General features: G+C 45.8%; 1 protein-coding gene across 4 annotated transcripts in view; it reads left to right on the plus strand.

Moving 5' to 3' along the window:
- LIMK2 (LIM domain kinase 2) overlaps positions 1-20,551 on the plus strand; it is a 46,342-nt gene extending 25,791 nt beyond the window's left edge. For all 4 annotated transcript variants that reach the window (XM_081892380.1, XM_081892382.1, XM_081892383.1 and 1 more), the window contains 13 exons: positions 1,200-1,309; positions 1,441-1,629; positions 3,333-3,438; positions 5,034-5,230; positions 7,657-7,843; positions 10,811-10,897; positions 12,124-12,255; positions 12,532-12,588; positions 14,013-14,078; positions 15,657-15,831; positions 16,882-16,937; positions 18,141-18,298; positions 19,114-20,551. In XM_081892380.1, the coding sequence (XP_081748506.1) occupies positions 1,200-1,309; positions 1,441-1,629; positions 3,333-3,438; positions 5,034-5,230; positions 7,657-7,843; positions 10,811-10,897; positions 12,124-12,255; positions 12,532-12,588; positions 14,013-14,078; positions 15,657-15,831; positions 16,882-16,937; positions 18,141-18,298; positions 19,114-19,270 (1,677 nt within the window). In that variant the 3' untranslated portion in view covers positions 19,271-20,551. The remainder of the gene's footprint in view (positions 1-1,199; positions 1,310-1,440; positions 1,630-3,332; positions 3,439-5,033; positions 5,231-7,656; positions 7,844-10,810; positions 10,898-12,123; positions 12,256-12,531; positions 12,589-14,012; positions 14,079-15,656; positions 15,832-16,881; positions 16,938-18,140; positions 18,299-19,113) is intronic.
- The last annotated feature ends 986 nt before the right edge of the window (positions 20,552-21,537 follow it).

Here is a 21,537-nt window from a genome sequence, read left to right on the forward strand (position 1 = left end):
CCAAAAACTAGGTGCGTCTTGTGGTCTGGTGCATCTTATAGAGCGAAAAATATGGTATATGCTATTGCAGTACAATCCCAATTTATACACGTTCAACTTGAGCCATTTCAACCAGTCTGCCTTCAACCAGGCAGGCTGGTTGAAATAGCACAAGTAAAACTGAAGCCAACCAGATGCCCCAATGCGAAACGTACAAGCAGGACCTGAGCACAAGAGCCCTCTCTCTTCCTGTGGCTCCCAGCACTTGGTATTCAGAAGTGTTACTGTCTTCAGCTGTGGAGGCAGAGCATAGTAGCCACTGACAGCCCTCTCCACTGTGAATTTGTCTAATCCTCTATTAAATCTATATGGAGATGGCAAGACTATATGGAGATGGCAGAAATGACTAGCAGAATCCGAGACCAGGGAGAAGACTTGGTGGAAAAGGACTGGAAGAAATTTAAAGACTACCTGCAGACACATTGTAAAATCCATGAATGTTAAAATGATGTGAGATATAAAATAATATGGCATTAGTGAATAAGTTATGATTATGCAATAAGGAATGTAATAGGGATGAAAATATGGAAATAAGACTTACTTAAATATTTTAACAGATAATGAGATTTGAAAGAGGATAGGGATTTGCTGAATCTGATGGTAAACAGGAACACAAGGAAGGGAGGTGTGGGGAAGCCAAGAAACAGGGTTAAGAAATTCAGAACCTTAAAGGGAAAAACGCTTATTCTTTCTTTTTTATGTATTCTTTCTTTTCTTTGTTTTATGTTTTGTATTGTTTTATTTTTTTATATGTTCTTATGTATTTCTCTAAAAAATCTTAATAAATATCTTATATATATAAAAAATCTATATAGGCTGGTGGCCATCATTGGCTCCTGTGGGAGTGAGTTCCACAGTTTAACTATTAAGCCCCTACGTGAGACAGGTAACTCCCACACTCCTTGCAACACCCTCCTCTTCCTCCCTTCTCTCACATCCTTTTAAGTTAGGCCTGCTTTTCCAGGAGCACATGAAGCAACAAAATGCCCCTCCGGCCAGCAATTGCAGACCCTGCAGTGTGCCGTCCGGTTTCAGGAAAAGGGTTGATGTGGCTAATGCACGGTTCAGATTTCTCTCTTGACTTTTCTGGGTCTGAAAGCACCTTTCTTGCTTTGCTTTTGTCTGCTCTCCACCTTGGCTTAAACCTCGCTTCTCTGCAGGTGGCTGGTGAATACAAGTACCACCCAGAATGCTTTGCGTGTATGAGCTGCAAGGTGATAATTGAAGATGGCGACACGTATGCATTGGTGCAGCACTCTGCCCTCTACTGGTAAGGGGAAGTTAGAAGCCCATACTGCAACTGTGGGGGGCAGGGGGGTGGAATGAGGGCAATAAGAGGTAGTGGGAGGTGAGGGATGGATCCGGCAGTTCCAGCATAACGTTCTCTGCTGTTCTGTTTAGTGGCAAATGCCATAACCAGATTGTTCTGACGCCGATGATTGAGAGATTGTCTACAGAGTTCCTGTGTGAACAGCTGCCCTACACGCTGACCCTCATCTCCATGCCTGCGGCCACTGATGGCAAGCGAGGATTCACGGTGGCTGTTGAAGGTGGCTGCTCAACCTATGCCACTAGCGTCCAAGTGAAAGAGTAGGTGATAAATCAGTTTGTATACTGCTTAATGCCAAAACACACTTCTAAGCTAAGTTTACGTATGAAAGCCAATCACACAAGCATTACAGTATAAACGCTCGTAGTTAAAATATGTATGTAAACAATACAATAATAAATTGCTGTGTTGTTTAATTGCCTGTTTTAATTATGGACATTTATACTGTTGTCCTTCTTAGAGACTCTGGTTGAGAGATCAAAGGGAATGATTGTATCATATACAAAAGACTTGCATTACTTTAACTCTTCCTTTTCCCTCTTCGCCATGTTGACATATAAAGGTCTCCCTCAAGGCTGTATATATCTTTTTAACTTTGGTTTTATATCATCATAACTGCACAATTGGAATTATCATGTTCCCAAAGCTTTAAGAGACTGGTAAATGTACAGTATTTATTGAGAAGATATGTTCCTTTTGACACCTCAAGTGGGCCTGAAAAGATTAAGACAGTCCAGAAAATGGTTTAGTCATTAATAATGTCAAATCTAAAGCTTTTTTAGTCAAAGGGGGGGGGGGGAATCTAAACACAAGTAACTGTTTAATTCTAAAGAGCCAGAGCTGATGAAATCTCCCAGTTACCTTATCATAACCTTCTCAGCCTCAGCACCTTGGACTTTACAAATAAAGAAAAACAAGTAGTCTTTAAACAGACTGCTGAATTTTTAATAACCAGGGATAGTCATTGTGCCAGTTTTAAATATTTTTTTTAAGCAACAATGAGACTGATATGAATTCTTGCTTTGAAAATTTGGGGCATTGCAGATTTTACTAAAATTGAGAGCTCAACTTCAATTAGAGCAGAACCAGTCATGGAAACGGTTTCTGGTTAAATTATGTCAGGGTGGTAAATTACTGGTGTAGTAGAAATCAGCTGATGAAAGACAGGTTTCCTGATATGTTTTTAGAGGAACAGAGGTCAAACAGTCTAGGAAACCTTTCGTTGCAAAACTTTCAGAACTATTATCCAGATATTTTCGATTCTCTTTACAGGCATTGAATCCATTGGGAAATGTCACTAGAAATATTTTTAAACAAAGAGTTTTGGAAGTAGGAATACAAACTGACATAACTGCCCTCACATCCTCAAGAACAGCGAAATGGTTAGCAGCTATGAAACTTCAGCCCTAATTTGAAAAAAAATACTTATTTCCTATGACAGTGGAATATCAGAAAGCTTTTTCTCAATTTGAACAAATGGAATCTATGATAGAATGGGGGGAGATCTAATGGCGAACCAGTCCAGATGTGACTGATAATAGAGAATAGGGAAGAGCCCACCCAGGGATGACTATAGGCAGTATTGCCTGGGCTTAGACTAGATGACCCTTGAGGTCCCTTCCAACTCTACAATTCTAGGATTCTATTTCCTTAAATTGGCATGGAGATATGAAGACATCAAAGTACTAAATGTATCCTGACAATCTCCTAATGTCCCCTCTCTATATTTTTCTTCTCTTAGTCAAGTTTATTTGTTTTATAAGCAAAACTCCGATTATTTTAAGGATAATATGTAATTTATTTGTTAATTTAAACACTGACTGCTGCACTTGTATGGAAGTTTCACTCTTCTGTTGTCTTTGGAGTAGTGCAATTCATGTTGTCACTCCTTGGAGACCCAGAAAAATAAAAATAGTTCTGCAAATAGTTCTGCTGTCACATGACCTTCCCTCTTTGTTTATAGAGTCAACCGACTGCATATTAGTCCTGATGTCCAGAACGCTATTCACCCTGGAGACAAGATCCTGGAGATCAATGGGACCCCGATTCGCACACTACAAACAGAAGAGGTACGGCCTGGACATCTCTTTTAAGTTCACTTCTTGCTCCTGGTGATTTGAGAAATAGAACAGAATGGAGAAGAGAGAATAGCTCAAGGCTGGTGCAGATGCTTTGCATGCAGAAGGGCTCAGGATTGATCATGGCATTGCTATAAAGATCTCTGATGGGAACCCTGGAGAACAGGTGCCAGTCGGCCAGCCTTGTGCCCTCCAGGTGTTTTAGACTACAACTCCCATCAGCCCCTGTGTCGTATGGCTTATGGGAGTTGGTGAAGACTGGAGTAGACAACTCTGCGCTATAGATGGACCAATAGACAGACTTGGGTATGAGGCAGTGTTGTTGTATTTTCTTAGCCACTGGGGCCTTTGGTCTGGTCCCTCAGTTGTCTTCAATGTATCTCAAGGTGCAAGCAAAGTTCTCACATTTGTGAGTAATGAGCAATTTCCTTCTCTTTCGTATGTGGCATAAATACAAGACTCCTCACTGGAATATGGGCTACTGCAAACAGTTAGAACAACGTAGGTTTTTAAGGTGCCGCAAGATTCTATCAAAATTTATTAGCGCATAATAAGCTTTCATGGACTGAGGGCAACTTTGTCAGGTACATTATTTGTTCATTTATTTATTTTGTAATGTTTATACACTGCTTGATTGTAAAAAACAAACTCCAAAGCGATTTACAAAAAAAGATAAAGCAATAAAATTGTTGAGAAGAATTAACAATAATTCAAGACATTCGAAAAGTTAAATTAACAGTAGACTAAAAACAGGTTAAAACTCAAATCAGCTTTCTGGGTAGGCTTGCCTGGACAAAAATGTTTTTAGCATGTGCCAAAAAGAGTGAAGGCGCCTGCCTGGTGTCAATAGGCAGGGAGTTCCAAAGTGTAGGTGCTGTCATGCCAAAAGATGTAAAGGAGAAGTACAGCTGTGGGTCATCAGCATATTTCAGGCATATATGCACACGTGGTTTGGTGTAGGATTGTAAGCAGTGAGGAGAAGAAATGCAGAGTACAGAGACAGCCATAAATACATAATTAGCTGTGGACAGTCACAGAAACCTGCGTCCTGATTTGCGGGTGGCACTGTGGGTTAAACCACAGAGGCTAGGACTTGCCGATCAGAAGGTCAGCGGTTTGAATCCCCGCAACGGGGTGAGCTCCCGTTGCTCGGTCCCTGCTCCTGCCAACCCAGCAGTTCGAAAGCACATCAAAGTGCAAGTAGATAAATAGGTACCGCTCTGGCGGGAAGGTAAACGGTGTTTCCGTGCACTGCTCTGGTTCGCCAGAAGCGGCTTAGTCCTGCTGGCCACATGACCCGGAAGCTGTACGCCGGCTCCCTCGGTCAGTAAAGCGAGATGAGCGCTGCAACCCCAGAGTCGGTCACGACTGGACCTAATTTTCAGGGGTCCCTTTACCTTTACCTTTAAACCTCTTATAGGTTGAATTGAGGCAAAGGTTGAGGTTTTTGTGTGAGCTAAGTTTACCAATGCCAGGATGTCTGTGCTATCAACAACTTTCTGTTTGAATGACCCCTGGAGATGCTCCCTTGGAGGTCTCTCTCGCCTTCACTGTGCAACTTCCTCATTCCTGGGTTCACTTCTCAGGTAGAGGACCTGATTCGCAAGACGAGCCAAACCCTCCAGCTGTTGATCGAGCATGACCCCGTCTCTCAGCGCCTCGACAGACTGCGTCTGGATGCCCGGATGCCCGGGCGCATGAAAAAGCCCTCTTCACCCTGTCCCATATCAGCTCTGGACCTGAAGGAGAACCTGGAAGGAACGCTGCGGCGTCGCTCCCTCAGGTACCAAGGCCAGGGGAGGCTACCTCCAAAATTTTTACTGACTTCCAACTAGCATTTTATTTTGGCTATATAGCTTTTCACTTTTGCAGGAGGTTAGACTAGAGGAATTTAGGCTGACCCCTCTAACACAGTGCTCCTCTCAACCTGGCACCCTCCAGCGGTTTTGAACTGCAGTATTCTCTGCTGGCTGAAGCTGATGGGAGTTGTAGACCAAAACATCTGGAAGATTCTATTTTGGGGAAGGCCTGCTACTCTAATGGGTGTATCCAACATATTCCTGCCTCCTGCCTTACTTGCTACTACTAAGAGCCAGTGCAGTGCAAAAGTTGGACTAGAACCTTGGGAGACCAGGGTATGAATCCCTTCTCAACCATGAAGCTCCCTGGGTGACCACAGGCCAGTCATTGCCTCACAGACCTACCTACCTCACAGGGTTGTTGTTGTGATCATATGAGGAGAGGGAGAACTATGTACATGTCAGGGACCGGAATGAAGAGGAAGAGGAATGGTGGTGATCGCCCCCTCCCTCTTCTCCTGTAGCTGACAGGGAAGAGGGAGGCTGTGTTGAATTACAGCCAAACGATGAGGGAGCTAACAAGTCAGAGACAAGCAAGCAGCCAAGTTATGAGGTGTTAGGAGAAGCAGGGGGAGAGACAGAGGAGCCAGCGGACACTTCATTAGATAGCATAGATGATCTGCCATCCCCTAGAACGCGGCGTTCATTAAGGGTGCAAGAGCAACGGACACAGAGGCATTTGACCGGGGGGGCCATTATAGGGTCAGATGCTGTTGGGAAAGAGGGAGTTGCTCCCTCTGGCTCCTCCGCCTTCCATCATGGAGGAAGGATTGGATTCTTCGTCTTCTGCCGTAATGACTGAATAAATCATAAGAGCCTTCTTGTTTCTTCCCTGCTTCTTGAAATCATTGGGGGGAGGGAGAGAATTCCTCAAGCCTGACAGCACATCACTTTGAGCTCCTTGGAGAATACAGTGGTTTGTAACTGTGATAAATAAGGACAATATTGGATAAGTTGGGTATCAAGACATAAGTTTAGGGAAGCTTTTAATGTTTGATGTATTACAGTATTTTAATATTTTGTTGGAAGCCGCCCAGAGTGGCTGGGGAAGCCCAGCCAGATGGGCGGGGTATAAATAATAAATTATTATTATTATTATTATTATTATTATTATTATTATTATTAGTCACATGATGGCCCACTGGACTTTGACAAGAGTGCCCCTAGGACAAAAGTTCAAGGTTCCTTTTTTAAAAAAAGAATATTTATTAAACTTTCCAATAGTAATACAATAAAAATCAAAAAGAAAAAATAACATACATACAAAAATAAGAAAAAAAGAAAAAATAACATACAAAAGTAAAAATGATTAAAAACACATAAAATTTCCGTTACTTATTTTTCATTAACTTATTTCCCAGACTTCCTCATACCTCCCTTTTTTGTATTCCAATTCAAATTGTTGGTTCAGCAAATCCTTATCCAATTCCTTTCTCAAACATCTTATCAACAAAAACCTTGATTTTACCATATTTTTGAAAACCACTTTTTTACTTTATCCAAACTTAACTCTCATCCAAATCTATATAACTGTACTTGTTCTTAAAACATTTCCCTAAGGTCGAAAGAAAATTCCCTTCCACGAATTTCCAATTCTCCTAAAAGTAAAACAAAAAAAAGCAACTTATATTATGTACACTTTAAATTCCCATTTTTTGTTCCACCCATCCCCCTTCCCGGTTTCAGTCCCCAACAAATCTCAAAATAAGACCATCAACCCGGTGATCTTATGTCCGAGGCTCTTAAGTCTCTCTCCTAGCTCCTCTGCCAGTCTTTTTGATAGTCTTTAATATTCAAGACCAAATCTCGGGGAGACTCCCGCCCTGCAGCATCCTCGTTTCTTCCAGCCAGGCCTACGTACTTGAAGATAAGGCCTATAGGGTATTCCACATCTTGTTTCATTCTCCTTTGAATTCCAAATGTCCCCATAGCTCCAACTTCCAAAAAGTTCAAGGTTCCTATATAGATTTACAAAGCCCTGAACAACTTGGTCCAGGATACTGTTGTAAACCACTGTGGTACGTTTTTTATGAAACAGCGGTATGTAATTTTTTTTTATAATAAATGAATAATTTTTAAGTGTCCCGTCCCCAGTCCCATGATCACAGCACAGTGCAGCCAATCTGATTTGGTTTTGTGTGGCGTACTAAATGCAGCCCTGAATTCGATCACAGTGTGGCTTCTTTTATACTGTTGTTACACATGTTCATTTATTATGGAGCTTGGTCTGGCGAACCGAGGTGTGCTTTGTGTGCATCTCTTCCTCCCATCCCAATGAGCTGGAGAACAGGGAGCCTGCAGCTTGGACTTCCAGCAAAAGATCTAACCTTGGTTGCATTTTCCACGCCAGACGAAGCAACAGCATCTCCAAGTCCCCTGGCCCCAGCTCCCCAAAGGAACCGCTCCTCCTCAGCCGGGATATCAGCCGTTCTGAATCGCTCCGCTCATCCACAAGTGGTTCCCAGCAGATCTTCCGCCCCTGTGATCTGATCCACGGGGAGGTTTTGGGAAAAGGCTTCTTCGGCCAGGCTATCAAGGTGAGCAAACTGTCGCAGATACTCTCTTACCTTTCTCTCCCAACAGAACCCCCAGGAACGGGGCCTGTCTGCTTCTCACGTTAATGGTGTTTCATTCATCAGGATCGTCATTTGTCCCATCAGGTTTCTCCCAGCAATTGCTTCACTGTTCCTTTTGCTGTCCTTGAAGTTGGTGCAGCTGACACTGAATGGGAAAGGGCCATAGCTCAGTGGTTGTTAGAGCATCTGCTTTGCTTGCAACAGGTTCCAGGTTCAATCCCCAGCATCTCTAGGTAGAGCTGGGAGAGGCTTCTGCTTGGAGCCCTGAAGCCATTGCTGCCAGTCAGTGTAGACAGTGTTGAAGTAGATGAGCCAATGTCTGACACAGTATAAGGCAACTTCCTACACATCTCTGACTGCAGAGTTTTAAGTTGGCTCTCCCCATCTCCTGATCTGGGGCGCAAGAGCCTGAGTAGCCGTACCTAAGCTTCTTCGGCACCGATGCTCTATTTGCCAATCATTTCATCTTCTGTCAAAACTTTGTGCTTGAGCCAGTTCTCCTATTTAGGAAAAAGGTGGCCCTGTTGGACCACAGCTTCTCAAGCTGAGTTCATCCGTGGCCCTGCTCCATCCTCCAGAACACCTGGAGTTCTGATTTGGGGATAGCCTGTCCTATATTTCGACTCTGGCACAATGTGGAAGCAAGATTCAGCACGGCGAAAAGAAAGTACTCCTTCATGCAGCACGCAATTAACCTGTGGAACTTGCTGCCACAGGAGGCTGTGAAGGATACCAACCAAGATGGCTTTAAAAGAGGATTAGGAAAATTCACGTAGACAAGAGCTATCCACGGCTACTGGCCACGACGGCTATGCTCTGCCCTCCACAGCTGGAGGCAGCAATGCTTCTGAATCCCCATTGCTGGGAACCACAGGAGGGGAGGGGTCTCTAGTGATTGTTTCCCCGTTTTTTTGCCACAGGCATCTGGTTGGCCCCTGTGAGAACAGGGTGCTGGGCTAGATGGGCCATTGGCCTGATCCAGCAAGCTCTTATGAAGGGGCTTATAACCATGCCCTGTTTTAGCCTGCATCCTTGGGTACATGCCACATTCCAGCTCCTCTTTACCTTTTCTTACTAATGAACCTGTTTCTTCTCCTTCTCCTTCCTCTTCTGTGGGTAGGCACGTAGCAGGTGCAGGTAAGCCCAATGCTCTCTTTGCAGCATGCCTTGTGATGAGCATTCCCACTAACTCTGGCCTCCGATTTGTGCACGCTGCCCACCCCCACCCTGGGCTGCCGCCAACGCCCCAACACTCCACATTCTGCAAGGCTACTGTGTTGGTTGGGGGGGGGGGAGCATCCGGCTTGCCCTTGTCTTCTGAACGTCCTTTCTGCATGGCCTTCCTTTTAAAGGAGACGTACAACAACCTAGCACCCTCCTCTCCTCTGCTGCTGCACATTTGTTTTGGAAAAGCAGGGGACTTTTAGATTACTTGCAAAAAATGTAATAACTTTTACTGTAGTAAAAAAACCAACAACAACTCTATGCTGTTAACATAAAGTCAATAACAATACAAACAACACTCTAGTAAAAAAAACCTAGATAAAAGCAAAACAAAGCTATGTATTACAAATAAAACTGGTTAAGGTTGCTGGTTGTCGTCATCTTCTGTTTCAGTCACTGGGGGGGGGAGTGTCAAATGTTTCAGGCAAGTTGCTGCCCCTCTTTATGTGCTTGACCAGTCAGGCCCAGCGCAGGTGACATACTCCTCTTCTTGTCTTCTAATTCAGATTCTGATTCAGACACCTGATATGTATATCCATTATTTATTTATTGTGTTTATTCCTGTCTTTTACTCCAAGAAGCTCAAGTTAGCATATGTGGTTCTCTCCCTCATTTAATTCCCACAACAGCCCTGTGAGGTAGGGTAGACTGAAAGTGAGTGACTGGCCCAGGGTCACACCCAATGAGCTTCGTGGCAGAGTGGGAGGTTTTGAAAGCCCGTCAAAGTGCAAGTAGATAAATAGGTACCGCTCCGGCGGGAAGGTAAACGGCGTTTCCGTGTGCTGCTCTGGTTCGCCTGACCACATGCTGGCCACATGACCCAGAAGCTGTATGCTGGCTCCCTCAGCCAATAAAGCGAGATGAGCACCGCAACCCCAGAGCCGTCTGCGACTGGACCTAACGGTCAGGGGTACCTTTCCCTTTCCCTTTACCTCCCAAGTCCTAGTTCCACATTCTACACCACACTACCTTTCTGATTTTAGGACCCATCCTATTTTTGCAATTTTATGTTGTTTAAATGTTGTGTTTTAAATTGTTGTAACCTGCCCTGGGACCTTAGGGTGAAGGGCAGGTAATGGCCTGAAATATTATTATTAACAACAGTAACAAAAATGAAAGTAATAATAAATGACAATATAGCGGCTCTTCACTGCTGAAGACTTCACACAAAACTCAGCATACCTCTCCCTTTGGTTTGCTTTCAGTCTGTTCATTACAAGCCTTGTTCACATCGTCACCAGCTCTCTAAGCGGATAGACTGAAATGAGCTCTCTAAAACAGGAGGCTTTCTTTTGGGTTTTCCAAGCCTAAAAGTGGGGTGTTCTGTTTCTCTGCTTCACAGAGAGCGATCTTGTTAGCACAGCGGACAGGTGCAAACCAACAAGAATGCGCCAACTGCGTTCAGACAGCCCTCTAAACCTTGGGCTGGAGGTACAGGAGCAAGCCATGAGTTCCCTCCTTGTGTGCGTGCACACATACTTCCTGCTTTGATCAAGTAATGTGTTAATTCCCAAGTGTGAGAGGAGGACAGAAGGCTTATGGGAGCGCAGAGCTCCCTCCAGATTCTGCCAAGCGCAACCCTTAAGAGGCCTGGGGAAGCCACTCTGCTGCCAGTGACCCTTTACAGAGATCTTGCAAGGGTCAGTGAGATCGTGCAACGGTTTGGAAGCGTCATGTTAAGTTCTTCTTACTTTTGCTGTTCAGGTGACTCACAAAGCAACAGGGAAAGTGATGGTGATGAAGGAGCTGATCCGTTGTGACGAGGAAACGCAGAAGACCTTCTTGACAGAGGTAGGCACAGCCTTTTCAAGCGGGTGCATTAAGCTGTCCTGCTATTCAGCAGCCTCGATAGGAATGGGGGCTCAGGAAGATCACCCCATGGCTGCCCACTTAGAAGAGAGCAAAAGAACATTATGTCATGTGCTGCTCCTCTTTGGCTTTTAAGCCGTGCAGATAATGCCCAAGACTTGGGTTGCATTTAATGTTGCACATTGCTCTGGAGAGCTAGAGCTGGGCCGAAATATGTTGCTGCAGAATGGCAGATCAAGTTGATGGATTATGTCGAAATGGCTAAAATGACCGGAAGAATCAGAAACCGGGATGACCAAAAATTTTAATAAGGAATGGGGGAAACTTATAATTTATCTTAAAAACCATTGTAAACAGTTAAAATCATTAGTAGGATTGGAATATCACTTGTAGTTTAATGGTGAATTTTGGACACAATGGAGAGGTAAAAGATTTGGATTATTATAAAAGACGCAGGAGGAAATGATTAACATCCTGGAGGGAAGTCCAGGAGATTCTTTGGAATCTTGTTTCTATGTTGTATATTGGATATGTGACTGTAAAATTTTAATCTGAAAAAACAAATAAATAATTTTTTATATAAAAAAGAAATATGTTGCTGCTTGAAGTGGGGTCCCAGTGCCCCTCCATTTGCCAGCAATGACACTGTTAAACCTCTTGCTGCACTCTTCAGACACCAATTCCTGTTTCCCATCAAACTTACCACTCCACAGTTCCACCCTGTTTTGTTTATTTACTTTCTTGCATGTTTATATTTAATTTCCATTTTTTTAAAAAAAAAAGTATTGCATGTATGGTCCACCTTTTGTCCAAGGAACTCAAAGGTGGCATAGACAGTTCTCTGCTTCCCCATTTTACTCTCATAACAGCCTTGTAGGTTAGACTGAGAAATAGTGACTGGCCCAAGGCTGCCCAATGACCTTTGTGACTGAGAGGGGGCTTGGACCTTGGTCTCCCAGATTGCAGTCTGATGCTCTAACCTGTACTGGCAGGGTGGAGTATATATTCTTCAAGGCCAACACACCTGGGCTCCCTACAGCAGTTCTGAAGGTGAGCAAGTGTGGATCGGATCAGTCCCTCAGATGGGACTGCAAGAGCTGCTTAGACTTCAAATACTTTTTGTTGTGTTTTCTTTTTAAAAAGAAGCAGCAGCTAAAAGGAGGTCTCAGTGCATCCCAAACCCTTGGACTGCTGTCTTGTCTTCTCAGGTGAAGGTGATGCGCAGCTTGGATCACCCCAACGTCCTGAAATTCATTGGCGTGCTGTACAAGGACAAGAAGCTGAACCTTCTCACAGAGTACATTGAAGGCGGGACTCTGAAGGATTTCCTTCGGAACATGGTGAGTGAAGGCAGCTTGTCAGATGAGCAAAGAGAAATTTTACCCTAAAAGTGCAGTGGCTCTTGGCCACTAAAGCTCTCGGCTTCTAGAGTAGTCTCCCCCAGGCCTGATGCCCTCCAGCTGTTTTGTACTCTTAACTGCCATCAGCCCCAGCCAGCACAGCCGCGATGTCGCTCTGGGAAAGACTTTGAAAAGAGCATTGCGCCTTTCATCCGCTACAGATATGTTGCTGGTTTGAGGAACATGTTAATGAGGGCCTTCTTTTTTGCCTTGCAGGATCCATTTCCCTGGGAGCAGAAGGTCAGCTTTGCTAAAGGAATTGCCTCAGGAATGGTGAGTCCCCAGTTCTTCACATATACACACACACACTCTTTGCCCACTGGAATCTTGTCTTGAGTTGTATATCCTGCCCCATCTTGAGGGCTTCAAAAATACCAGATGCTGAGCAAGGGGGGTTGAAAGGTGCATTTGAGAGAGAAACGAGCCGGCCCTACCATTAGACGGCATTAAGCAATTGTCTCAGGTGGCAGACACTAGCGGTGGGGGCAACAGTGGCATTATCCTCTTTCTGAAATGAGAACTGCTCTCTGAATGAGCAGCAAATGCGCAGGAGTTTGCCTCTTAAGGCTTTGCAGCCCAGGTAGCCCCAGTCTAGGCTCATGACTTTGAAAGGGTTGCGATGGGGTGTTCCTTTGCTGGAGAAGCAATGGGGCTGTCATAAGGACATAAGAAGAGCTTGGCTGCTGGATGAGACCAAAGGGGCCTCATCTAGTCCAAGATCCTGTTCTCACAGTGGCCAACCAGATACCACAATGGAAAGCCCCAAGGCAGGGTATGAGTGCAGCAGCAGCAGCAGCTTTCCCTTCCTGCGGCTTCCAGCAACCGGTTTTCAGACACATGCGGCTTACCACAGTGGAGCTGGTGGCTCATTTCTGCAACCTCAGCAGCCGTGGTCTCTTGGTTGCACATGAACCCCTCACACATGGTGGTCTCCAGCATAATAGGCTTTTAGTGCAGTTGGTCTGACTGGATTCTGGGTCAGACCAAACCACCTCTGACCTGCCTTCTCTACCCACAGCCCCAGCCACCACCTTGGCTTTTGTTTTTTTTTTAAAAGTATTTTATTAAAGATTTTCTTAGTTTACAAAAGTATGTGCAATGTCTCTCTCTCTCCAAGTGACTTTTTTTGCAGATCAGTTTCATTTGTTGAGACATTAGGAAGAAGAAGGGGAAAGGGAGGGTAAGATGGGTGGGGTGGGGTCGGGTGGCGATGTTTCTATTCTACTTAATATATGTGGGGTTTTGTGTCAGCATCGCTTGTGCAGGTTCTGTGCTATTCACTTGTGTTCCTTTGGTGGTAAGAGAGGTTGGGGTTGGCCATGGGTGTGGTTGCTTGTTTGTGATTGGCTGTGGTGATCTTTGTTTTCATGTGTGAGTGGGGTGGGTGGGTGTTTTGGATCAGGCTAGCCATATTGATTTGTATGCCGTTGGTGGATTATTGTCATTGTCTTGTTGGGCTGTGTATGTGATAAAGGGGAGCCATACCGGGGTGAAGGCATCTTCTTCTATTTGTCCCCAACCACCTTGGCTTATAAGGAGGGCAATGGCTTAAAGGCACTTGGATAGCCTGTGAGACAGGCCAGTGGGAGCATTGAGTGGTCTCAGCCAGAAGTGCCACGTTGGAAGTGGCCCAGACGCAAACCGGAGAACAGTGTTGGTTCAAATGCCTCTCTTCTCCTTTTTCCTCCCTTTCACAGGCTTACCTCCACTCGATGTCCATCATCCACCGAGATCTGAACTCCCACAACTGCCTGATCAAGCTGGTGAGTTCCCCGGTCTCTCCCCATCGCCCACCACCAAGCAAAACAGTTGAGAGCTGGAGCCCTCTGGCTCTCTGTGCACAGAGACCTCATAGGTCGAAGTTAGTGCTGTAAATGTATCCCAGCAAGAGGAGGTGCATCGTTGCTCAGAACTTGAGTGTCTTTAAGCCTGATGTTTTCATTGGAGGCCAAGAGCAGGTGGTGACTTAAGCAATGTGCATTTGCCCCCCCCCAAAAAAAAAACTGTTAGGTTTTGCTTTGAGCTGTGGTTCCTCCTTTCTTCTCCTAGATCCTATAAACCAGGGGTTCCCAAACTTTTGGTGCCACTGCCCCTTGGTTCCATGAAATCATTCCCAGTTCCCCATACCCTATAAAAAACCAGAATAGTGGTTTGCACACAACAAAATTCAGAGCAGTAACGTTTACGGCCTAGGACCCTCGTACCTACGGGACCGTCTCTCCTGGTATGCCCCACAGAGAAACTTACGGTCTTCAAATAAAAACATCTTGAAGGTCCCAGGCCACAGAGAAGTTAGGCTGGCCTCAACTAGAGCCAGGGCTTTTTCGGCTGTGGCTCCGATCTGGTGGAACGCTCTGTCACTAGAGACTAGGGCCCTGCGGGACTTGACATCTTTCCGCAGGGCCTGCAAGACAGAGCTGTTCCACCAGGCCTTTGGCCAGGGCACAGCCTGACTCCCTCCCTCGGCAATCTTCGTGGAGCTCTGGCACAATGGTTGCCAGTGGCTTGATTTGAATCAATTTTATAATGAATGATTTTAAAGTGTTGTTTGTGCTATACTTTTGTACTGTTTATTGTTGTTAGCCGCCCTGAGCCCGGCTTCGGCTGGGGAGGGCGGGATATAAATAAAATTTATTATTATTATTATTATTATTAATTGCCTATTTATTCCAACCGGGAAAATCAGAAACCAAGAGGATCAAAACTTCAACAAAGAATGGGACAAATTTATATCATACTTGAAAGACCACTGTAAACACTGGAACTCTTTGGCAGGTTTCAAATAACTCTTGCAATGATACATAGATTTTGGATGCAGTGGAGGATTCTAAATTAGATGGACTTATAATATGCAGTTAAAAAGTTACTTAAAGAACCCACGGAGGGGAGGAGGGAAGTCTTAAGATTCAGAAGAATCTTGCGCAATTTTATTATTATTTGTGATTATGAGTGTGAATGAATTCGTAAAATCAAATAAAAACACTTTCAAAAAGAAAAAGGTTAATTGCCCATTTATTCCAAACCCACTTAAAACTATATAGTTTAATTGGTTCTTTTTTATGAACTTGATCCAGTGATACCAGCTTTTCAAAGTCTAATAGTCACTTATACCTCCAGTGCCCCCTCCCCCCACTACGCTTTTGCCTTTTATGGTCTTTGCCCCTGCAGGTAAACCCAACACTCCCTAATGGGTTGTACTACTCACTTTGGGACGCACTGCTATTGACCCTGGGCATCTATTATAGATATTTTTGCTCCTGGGCAAATTGCGCCTTCTGATCCCCGCAGACTCATAGTGATCCCTCTCATAGTGGCCCTTCCTCCTTTGTTCTTGGCTGCAGGACAAGACTGTGGTGGTTGCAGACTTTGGCCTCTCCCGGCTGATTGTAGAGGAGAGGAAGAAGCCCACCCTGGAGAAGCCATCGGCCAAGAAGCGGACCTTGCGCAAGAGTGACCGGAAGAAGCGTTACACAGTGGTGGGGAACCCCTACTGGATGGCACCAGAGATGCTGAACGGTAAGAAGTTTCACAAGTAATCATAATAATAAATTTTATTTATACCCCACCCTCCCCAGCTGAGACCAGGCTCAGGGCGGCTAACACCAGATATGAAAACAATTGATTAAAATACAACTTAAAAACAAGATTAAAATGCAACATTAAGATGCAGCCTCATTTCAGTAGAAACTCAAATCAAAAACTTTTTGGGGATGAAAACGTCAAATCTTCACCAAGGCCAACTATCCAGACTGATCCTACGTGGGCCAGAAAAAAGCCAGGGAAGTCCCCAAATAGAGTGCCGAAGGAGCTGTCTCAGGCCAGGTCAATCTTATACCGTGAGCTTGGTCTATCTACATCAGGATGGCCTACTCTGGCTTGCAGCAGCAACTCTTAAGGTATTCCGTCAGGGAGTCTCTCTGAGCCCTACCTGAAGAAGCTGGAGGTTGAACCTGAGACCTTCTGCATGCAAAGCAAGTACTTTACCCCTGAGCTCTAGCCCTTCCCAAACAAAGAACATAAGAAGCTGCGTTATACAGAGTCAGAGCATCGGTCTATCCAGCTCCATATTGTCCACACTGACTAGCAGTGGCTATCCAAGGTTTCAGGTAGGAAGTCTTCCCCAGCCCTACCAGGAGATGCCATTGGGGACCTTCTGCATTCCAAGCAGGTGCTCTGCCACTGAGCCATCGTGGTCCTTCCCCAGCTACTGGATTTGCAGGAATTTCTGTAGACCTGTCCTCTCTGAAAGTCTGACAGTGTCCCCTCCACAGCCATGATACTTAACAGAATGGCGTTGGGCAAGGTGCCATCTCTTACCCTGAACTTTGCTCCCAAGCATGTAAGGATAAAATGGGGAAAATTCCAGGAATGATGCCCTGAGTTAGGCATGCAGGAATCATATGTAATCACTGAGACAATAAAAAATAGACTGTGTGGCAGGAAACTCTGATTCTACTGCCTGAGGGGACTTAGCGAACTCTTGGTCCACCAGTTCTGTCGATCACACTCAGTGCTTTCTCCATTTTATGAAAATAAAGCCACTCTCCCTTTTTTCTTTTCTTCCAGGGCAGAGCTATGATGAGACAGTGGACATCTTTTCCTTTGGGATTGTGCTATGCGAGGTAAACCTGGGCCACTTCAGAAGTGAGAAGTTGCCATGCTCTTTAATAAAATAAATACTGTTAAGGGGGGGGGGGAGAATGTTATTGTTTTCATTTGTTACTATGGTATGTATTTTTGTGTTTTTATATTATAAACCGCCCTGTGATCCTCAGATGAAGGGTGGTATAGGAATTTAAGGAATAAATAAGTGGTACCTGAGCTTCCTGTCTGGCCACCAGGATCCTCAAAGCTTCTCTGCATGTTAGGGTTTCAGAGCACAATTCAAAGAGTTGGTGCTGACCTTTAAAGCCCTAAACGGCCTCGGTCATGTATACCTGAAGGAGCATCTCCACCCCCATTGTTCAGCCCGGACACTGAGATCCAGCACCAAGGGCCTTCTGGCGGTTCCCTCATTGCGAGAAGTGAGGTTACAGGGAACCAGACAGAGGGCCTTCTCGGTAGTGGCGCCCGCCCTGTGGAACACCCTCCCTTCAAATGTGAAGCAAATAAGCAGCTATCCTATCTTTAAAAGACATCTGAAGGCAGCCCCGTTTAGGGAAGTTTTTAATATTTAATGCTGTATTGTTTTTAACACTCAATTGGGAACTGCCCAGAGTGGCTGGGGAAACTCAGCCAGATGGGCGGGGTATAAATAATAAATTTATTATTATTATTACTACTACTACTACTACTACTATTACTCACCTGGTCCTTGGCCAGAGAAACTTGGAAAAATAAAGATTCAGCCTTTAAATGCGCTGCCTCTGCTTTTCATCTGCTAATCTAAGTGTTGAATCTTTTCTCCGAAACGTGTTGCATTAATAAACACCCCTTCCGCTTTCCCCATTGGGAACATGGAAGCTGCCTTCTGCTGACTCAGACCATTGGTCCATCTGGCTCAGTACTGCCTACTCTGACTGGCAGCAGCTTTCCAGGATTTCAGGCAGGGAGTCTCTCCCAGCCGTACTTGGAGATGCCTCTGGGGATTGAACTTGGGACCTTCTGCTTGAAAGTCCAGATGTTCTACCATGGCCCTTCCTGCCCTCCCTTCTTGCTTTCTCCTCTCCCATGCAAATGCTCCTAAGGGCCTGTTCCTGTCCAGGCTTCCCTCCTGGGATCTGGTTCAGTTCCTCCTTCCTATCACCTGCAGCCCCAGGTGGTGGCGCCAGCACACAGCCGAGTCCTGCTTTCCGTGACGTTGACAGCTCCTTTCTCTGTTTCAGATCATCGGACAAGTATATGCCGATCCAGATTGCCTCCCCCGCACTCTGGATTTTGGCCTCAACGTGAAGCTCTTCTGGGAGAAGTTTGTTCCCACCGACTGCCCTCCAGCCTTCTTCCCCCTGGCAGCCATCTGCTGCAGGCTAGAGCCAGAGAGCAGGTGAGGCTTCTGGAGGGATCAAAACAGGATGAAGGGAGATCTTGGCTCTGTACCTTCCTGCTTCTTTTTGGTCTGGTTCCAGCCTGCTTCTCTCCAGATGTTTTGGAGGGTGCTATTCTGCCTGGGTCTGATAGGTTCTGTGGTCCAGAAACGACCGAAGGGCATCAGGTTGGTGGAGGCTGATGGAGTCTGCTCCTGGCATTCTGCTTGAGGGAGGGGCATATTTGCGTGCGGGTCACCCTCACGGGGGACAGAGCACTTCCTTTGTTTTGACTTTGCTCTCTCCCTTTTTCTTTTAAAGTGTTATTTTTCCTGCCAGTGCAGTTTGCTGTTAAAAAGAACTATTTATGTCAAGTGAGCGTGAAGCAGGAACCAAAGGAAACTGCACCCTCCAGGGCTGGAACAAGCTCTTGTTTCCTCTGTGCAAGGCAGACCAGGCTGCACCACCCTGGGCATGTGAAAGGCCTTCCTTCTTGGAACCTCAACACAGGGGATGGAAGAAGGGGAGCAGCTTAAAATGCCACAATAGATTGGGGGTGTTCAGAAGTCTCTCCATCAGCCTCCTATCACCTGAAGTTTTTGACTACAATTTCCATTGCTCCCAGCCAGCACAAACTCTTTTGTCTTATTCCATTGTGGTTGGCCTGGTGGGAGTTCCCTGAACCACAGCCCTTCCTAGCACACCTGCTTCAGTCACTTGTGTGCTGCTTTTAAACATCTCTTTCTGGTCGCCTGGAGGAAATTCCTGCTCTCCATAGGTGACTGATCTGTAGAGAGACAGCATTAACTTACTGCCTTTCCTCCTCTCTCCCTAGGCCCCCGTTTTCCAAACTGGAGGATTCTTTTGAAGCCCTTTCCTTGTACCTGGGAGAGCTGGGAATCCCTCTTCCGTCAGAACTGGAATTGCTGGATCACAACGTCAGCATGCAGCATGGGCTGATCCGGGATAAGCTACCTGAAAACCTCACCTAATCCTCAAGACCTGTGCGCACTTTCCATAAATTGCCTGTGGGGAGGGAGTGGGGCAGCAGGGGCATGAGAGAGAGAGAGAGAGAGAGAGAGAGAGAGAGAGAGAGAGAGAGAGAGAGAGAGCGCTGATGTCTGAATCCTCACATGACATTAACAAGGCACCCATTTGCCTTCCGTCGCCTCACCTTGGACTACCTTCCTCCTGTGCATTTGTGGCATGTTCTGGAAGCAGAATCCTGTCCTGCTTGTGACTTTTAGTACTGACACTCTCTAGCTTTTGGCAACAAAATTGTGAGGCCCTGTTTGCAGATCTCTTTATCACAGTGGTGCCTTGGGCCTCGAAAAGACTGCAAGCGTTTATAAAGGTTCCTGAGCCTGGGACATTTGCCTGGGAGGGGCAGGCTGGGCTGCCCCCAACCTGGGTGCCTTGTCTGCTGTTGGAAAAGGCATGGAAGAGTCAGCAGAGGTTACTTGCAGGCAGAGGGAGTGCGTTTGCCTTCCCCACTCCTCTTGGAGTTGGGAAGTTCTTCAGGAGCAGCTCAAAGACAGCCTCTCTCCAGCAAAGAACCCTCCTTCTCTTCCTCATCTCTACAAATACCTCCAAGCAAACGTTCAAAAACACTACACAGCCAACTTGCGAACTGGGCTTCCACCAACCCCCCATGTCACAAGGGGAAGAACAACCTCCAGTGAGCACAAAGGGTTGCTCCAGAGTAGCAGGCTGCTCTAGGCTGTTTGAGCCACTTTGCGGTAGGAACAGAAAGGGTGAGACTGTCCTAGTTTGGGGCTCAGTGGCCTCACACTGTGGGGGTTTCTTGGTGTGGAACAGCTGGGTTTGAGCAACAGCTACTTCCCAATTCACCATTTAATTGCAGCTGACAGGGAATGAGACCACTTTCTTATTTGGGTCTGATAGTCTGAAGCCCTCGTTGTAACATGATTAAGTCACCTACCTCTGTCCTCCATTTCAGGCTTCTCGTTCCCTTAGAACTAAGACACCACTGGTTCTGGCCTGCACACACACACACACACTCTTCCAAGATATACCAAGAATGGAAAGGGAACCATTCCTAGCTTCCGTCTTCTCTGGTGAAGACGGCACACACACTACATGGTTTCACTTGGCCAGATCTTTCCCATTCTTGGTGGGCCTCAGCAAAGTCACTTTTCTTTGGAAGCCCAACCCAACCTAGCATGAATTTGGGATGGGCATGCAGTCATCGTGGCTTTCGGTCCTCTCCCCTAAGATAGCACCATGGATCTGGACCTCAAGCAGCCCTACTAGCCAAGCCATTTTAAACTCCAGTTATCCGGCTTAATCCTCTAAGGGTTAAGAGCCACTGGGCCTTTTGAGCCCCACCCCAGTAGTGGTCTCTAGGCCCAGGGCGTTTCAATAAAGATTCCGCTCCCTCCTTCCTCTTTTAAGAAATGTGGGTCCCCCTCTGAAAGGGACGAAGAGAGGAGAAACTTGGATCACGTGTTCAAGAGATTCTGGACTCTTGTTGATTGCACACCAAAACGGTTTTGACTAAATTAAAAGCAATAAACTTTATCCTATGGAAACAAAAGTGGCTTCTGTGTTAAAAGGGACAGCCAGCATCTTCAAAATGTGGCCAGTTTTGGATCAAAGCAGTGTTTGCTGTTGCTGGTCTTGAAACCCAGTTCTGAGGGCTGTTGCAGATGTGCCATAAGCTGTGGGATATAAAAAGGGTGGTGGGACAAAGCGGGGAGGTAGGCATCAGAGGGGAGGCCTTGGGGACTTTCCCCCAAGTTTTTCTTTCAGACATTAAGGGGAGCAGCAGCAACCAAACTGCTGCAGTGCATTTTGGGAAGGGTGACCACCTTTCTGCTTTGTGAAGCTACCCTTTCCATCTGCATTCTTGTAAGGCAGGGATGGGGAACCTGCTGTGTCCTGGCTGTCAATGGACTACAATCCCCATCATCCCTCACCATTGGCTCTGCTGGTTGGGACTTGTGGAATTTTGGAGGGCCAGAGCTTCCTTCTCACATCCTTGCTTTTAACCTAAGCAAGGCTCATCTCCAACCCAAGAAAAATTTTATACCCTTCTCACCCCAGCAATTTTAGGGTTGGCTGCAAAATGGGGGGAAAGCTCCATGACATAGATGAGCTCACCAGAATGTTTTGAAGAGTAGGAGAAAGGGTTCAAAACTTTTCCTCAACTGATAGGTAGGTACACAACCCCCACCCCATTTCACCACACCACTAGCCTCCCCATTTTAAGGAATACCAGAGATGAAAAGGTGTGGAA

This window comes from Podarcis melisellensis (assembly GCF_964234715.1).
Source record: "Podarcis melisellensis genome assembly, chromosome: 16".
Taxonomy (NCBI): Eukaryota; Metazoa; Chordata; class Lepidosauria; order Squamata; family Lacertidae; genus Podarcis; species Podarcis melisellensis.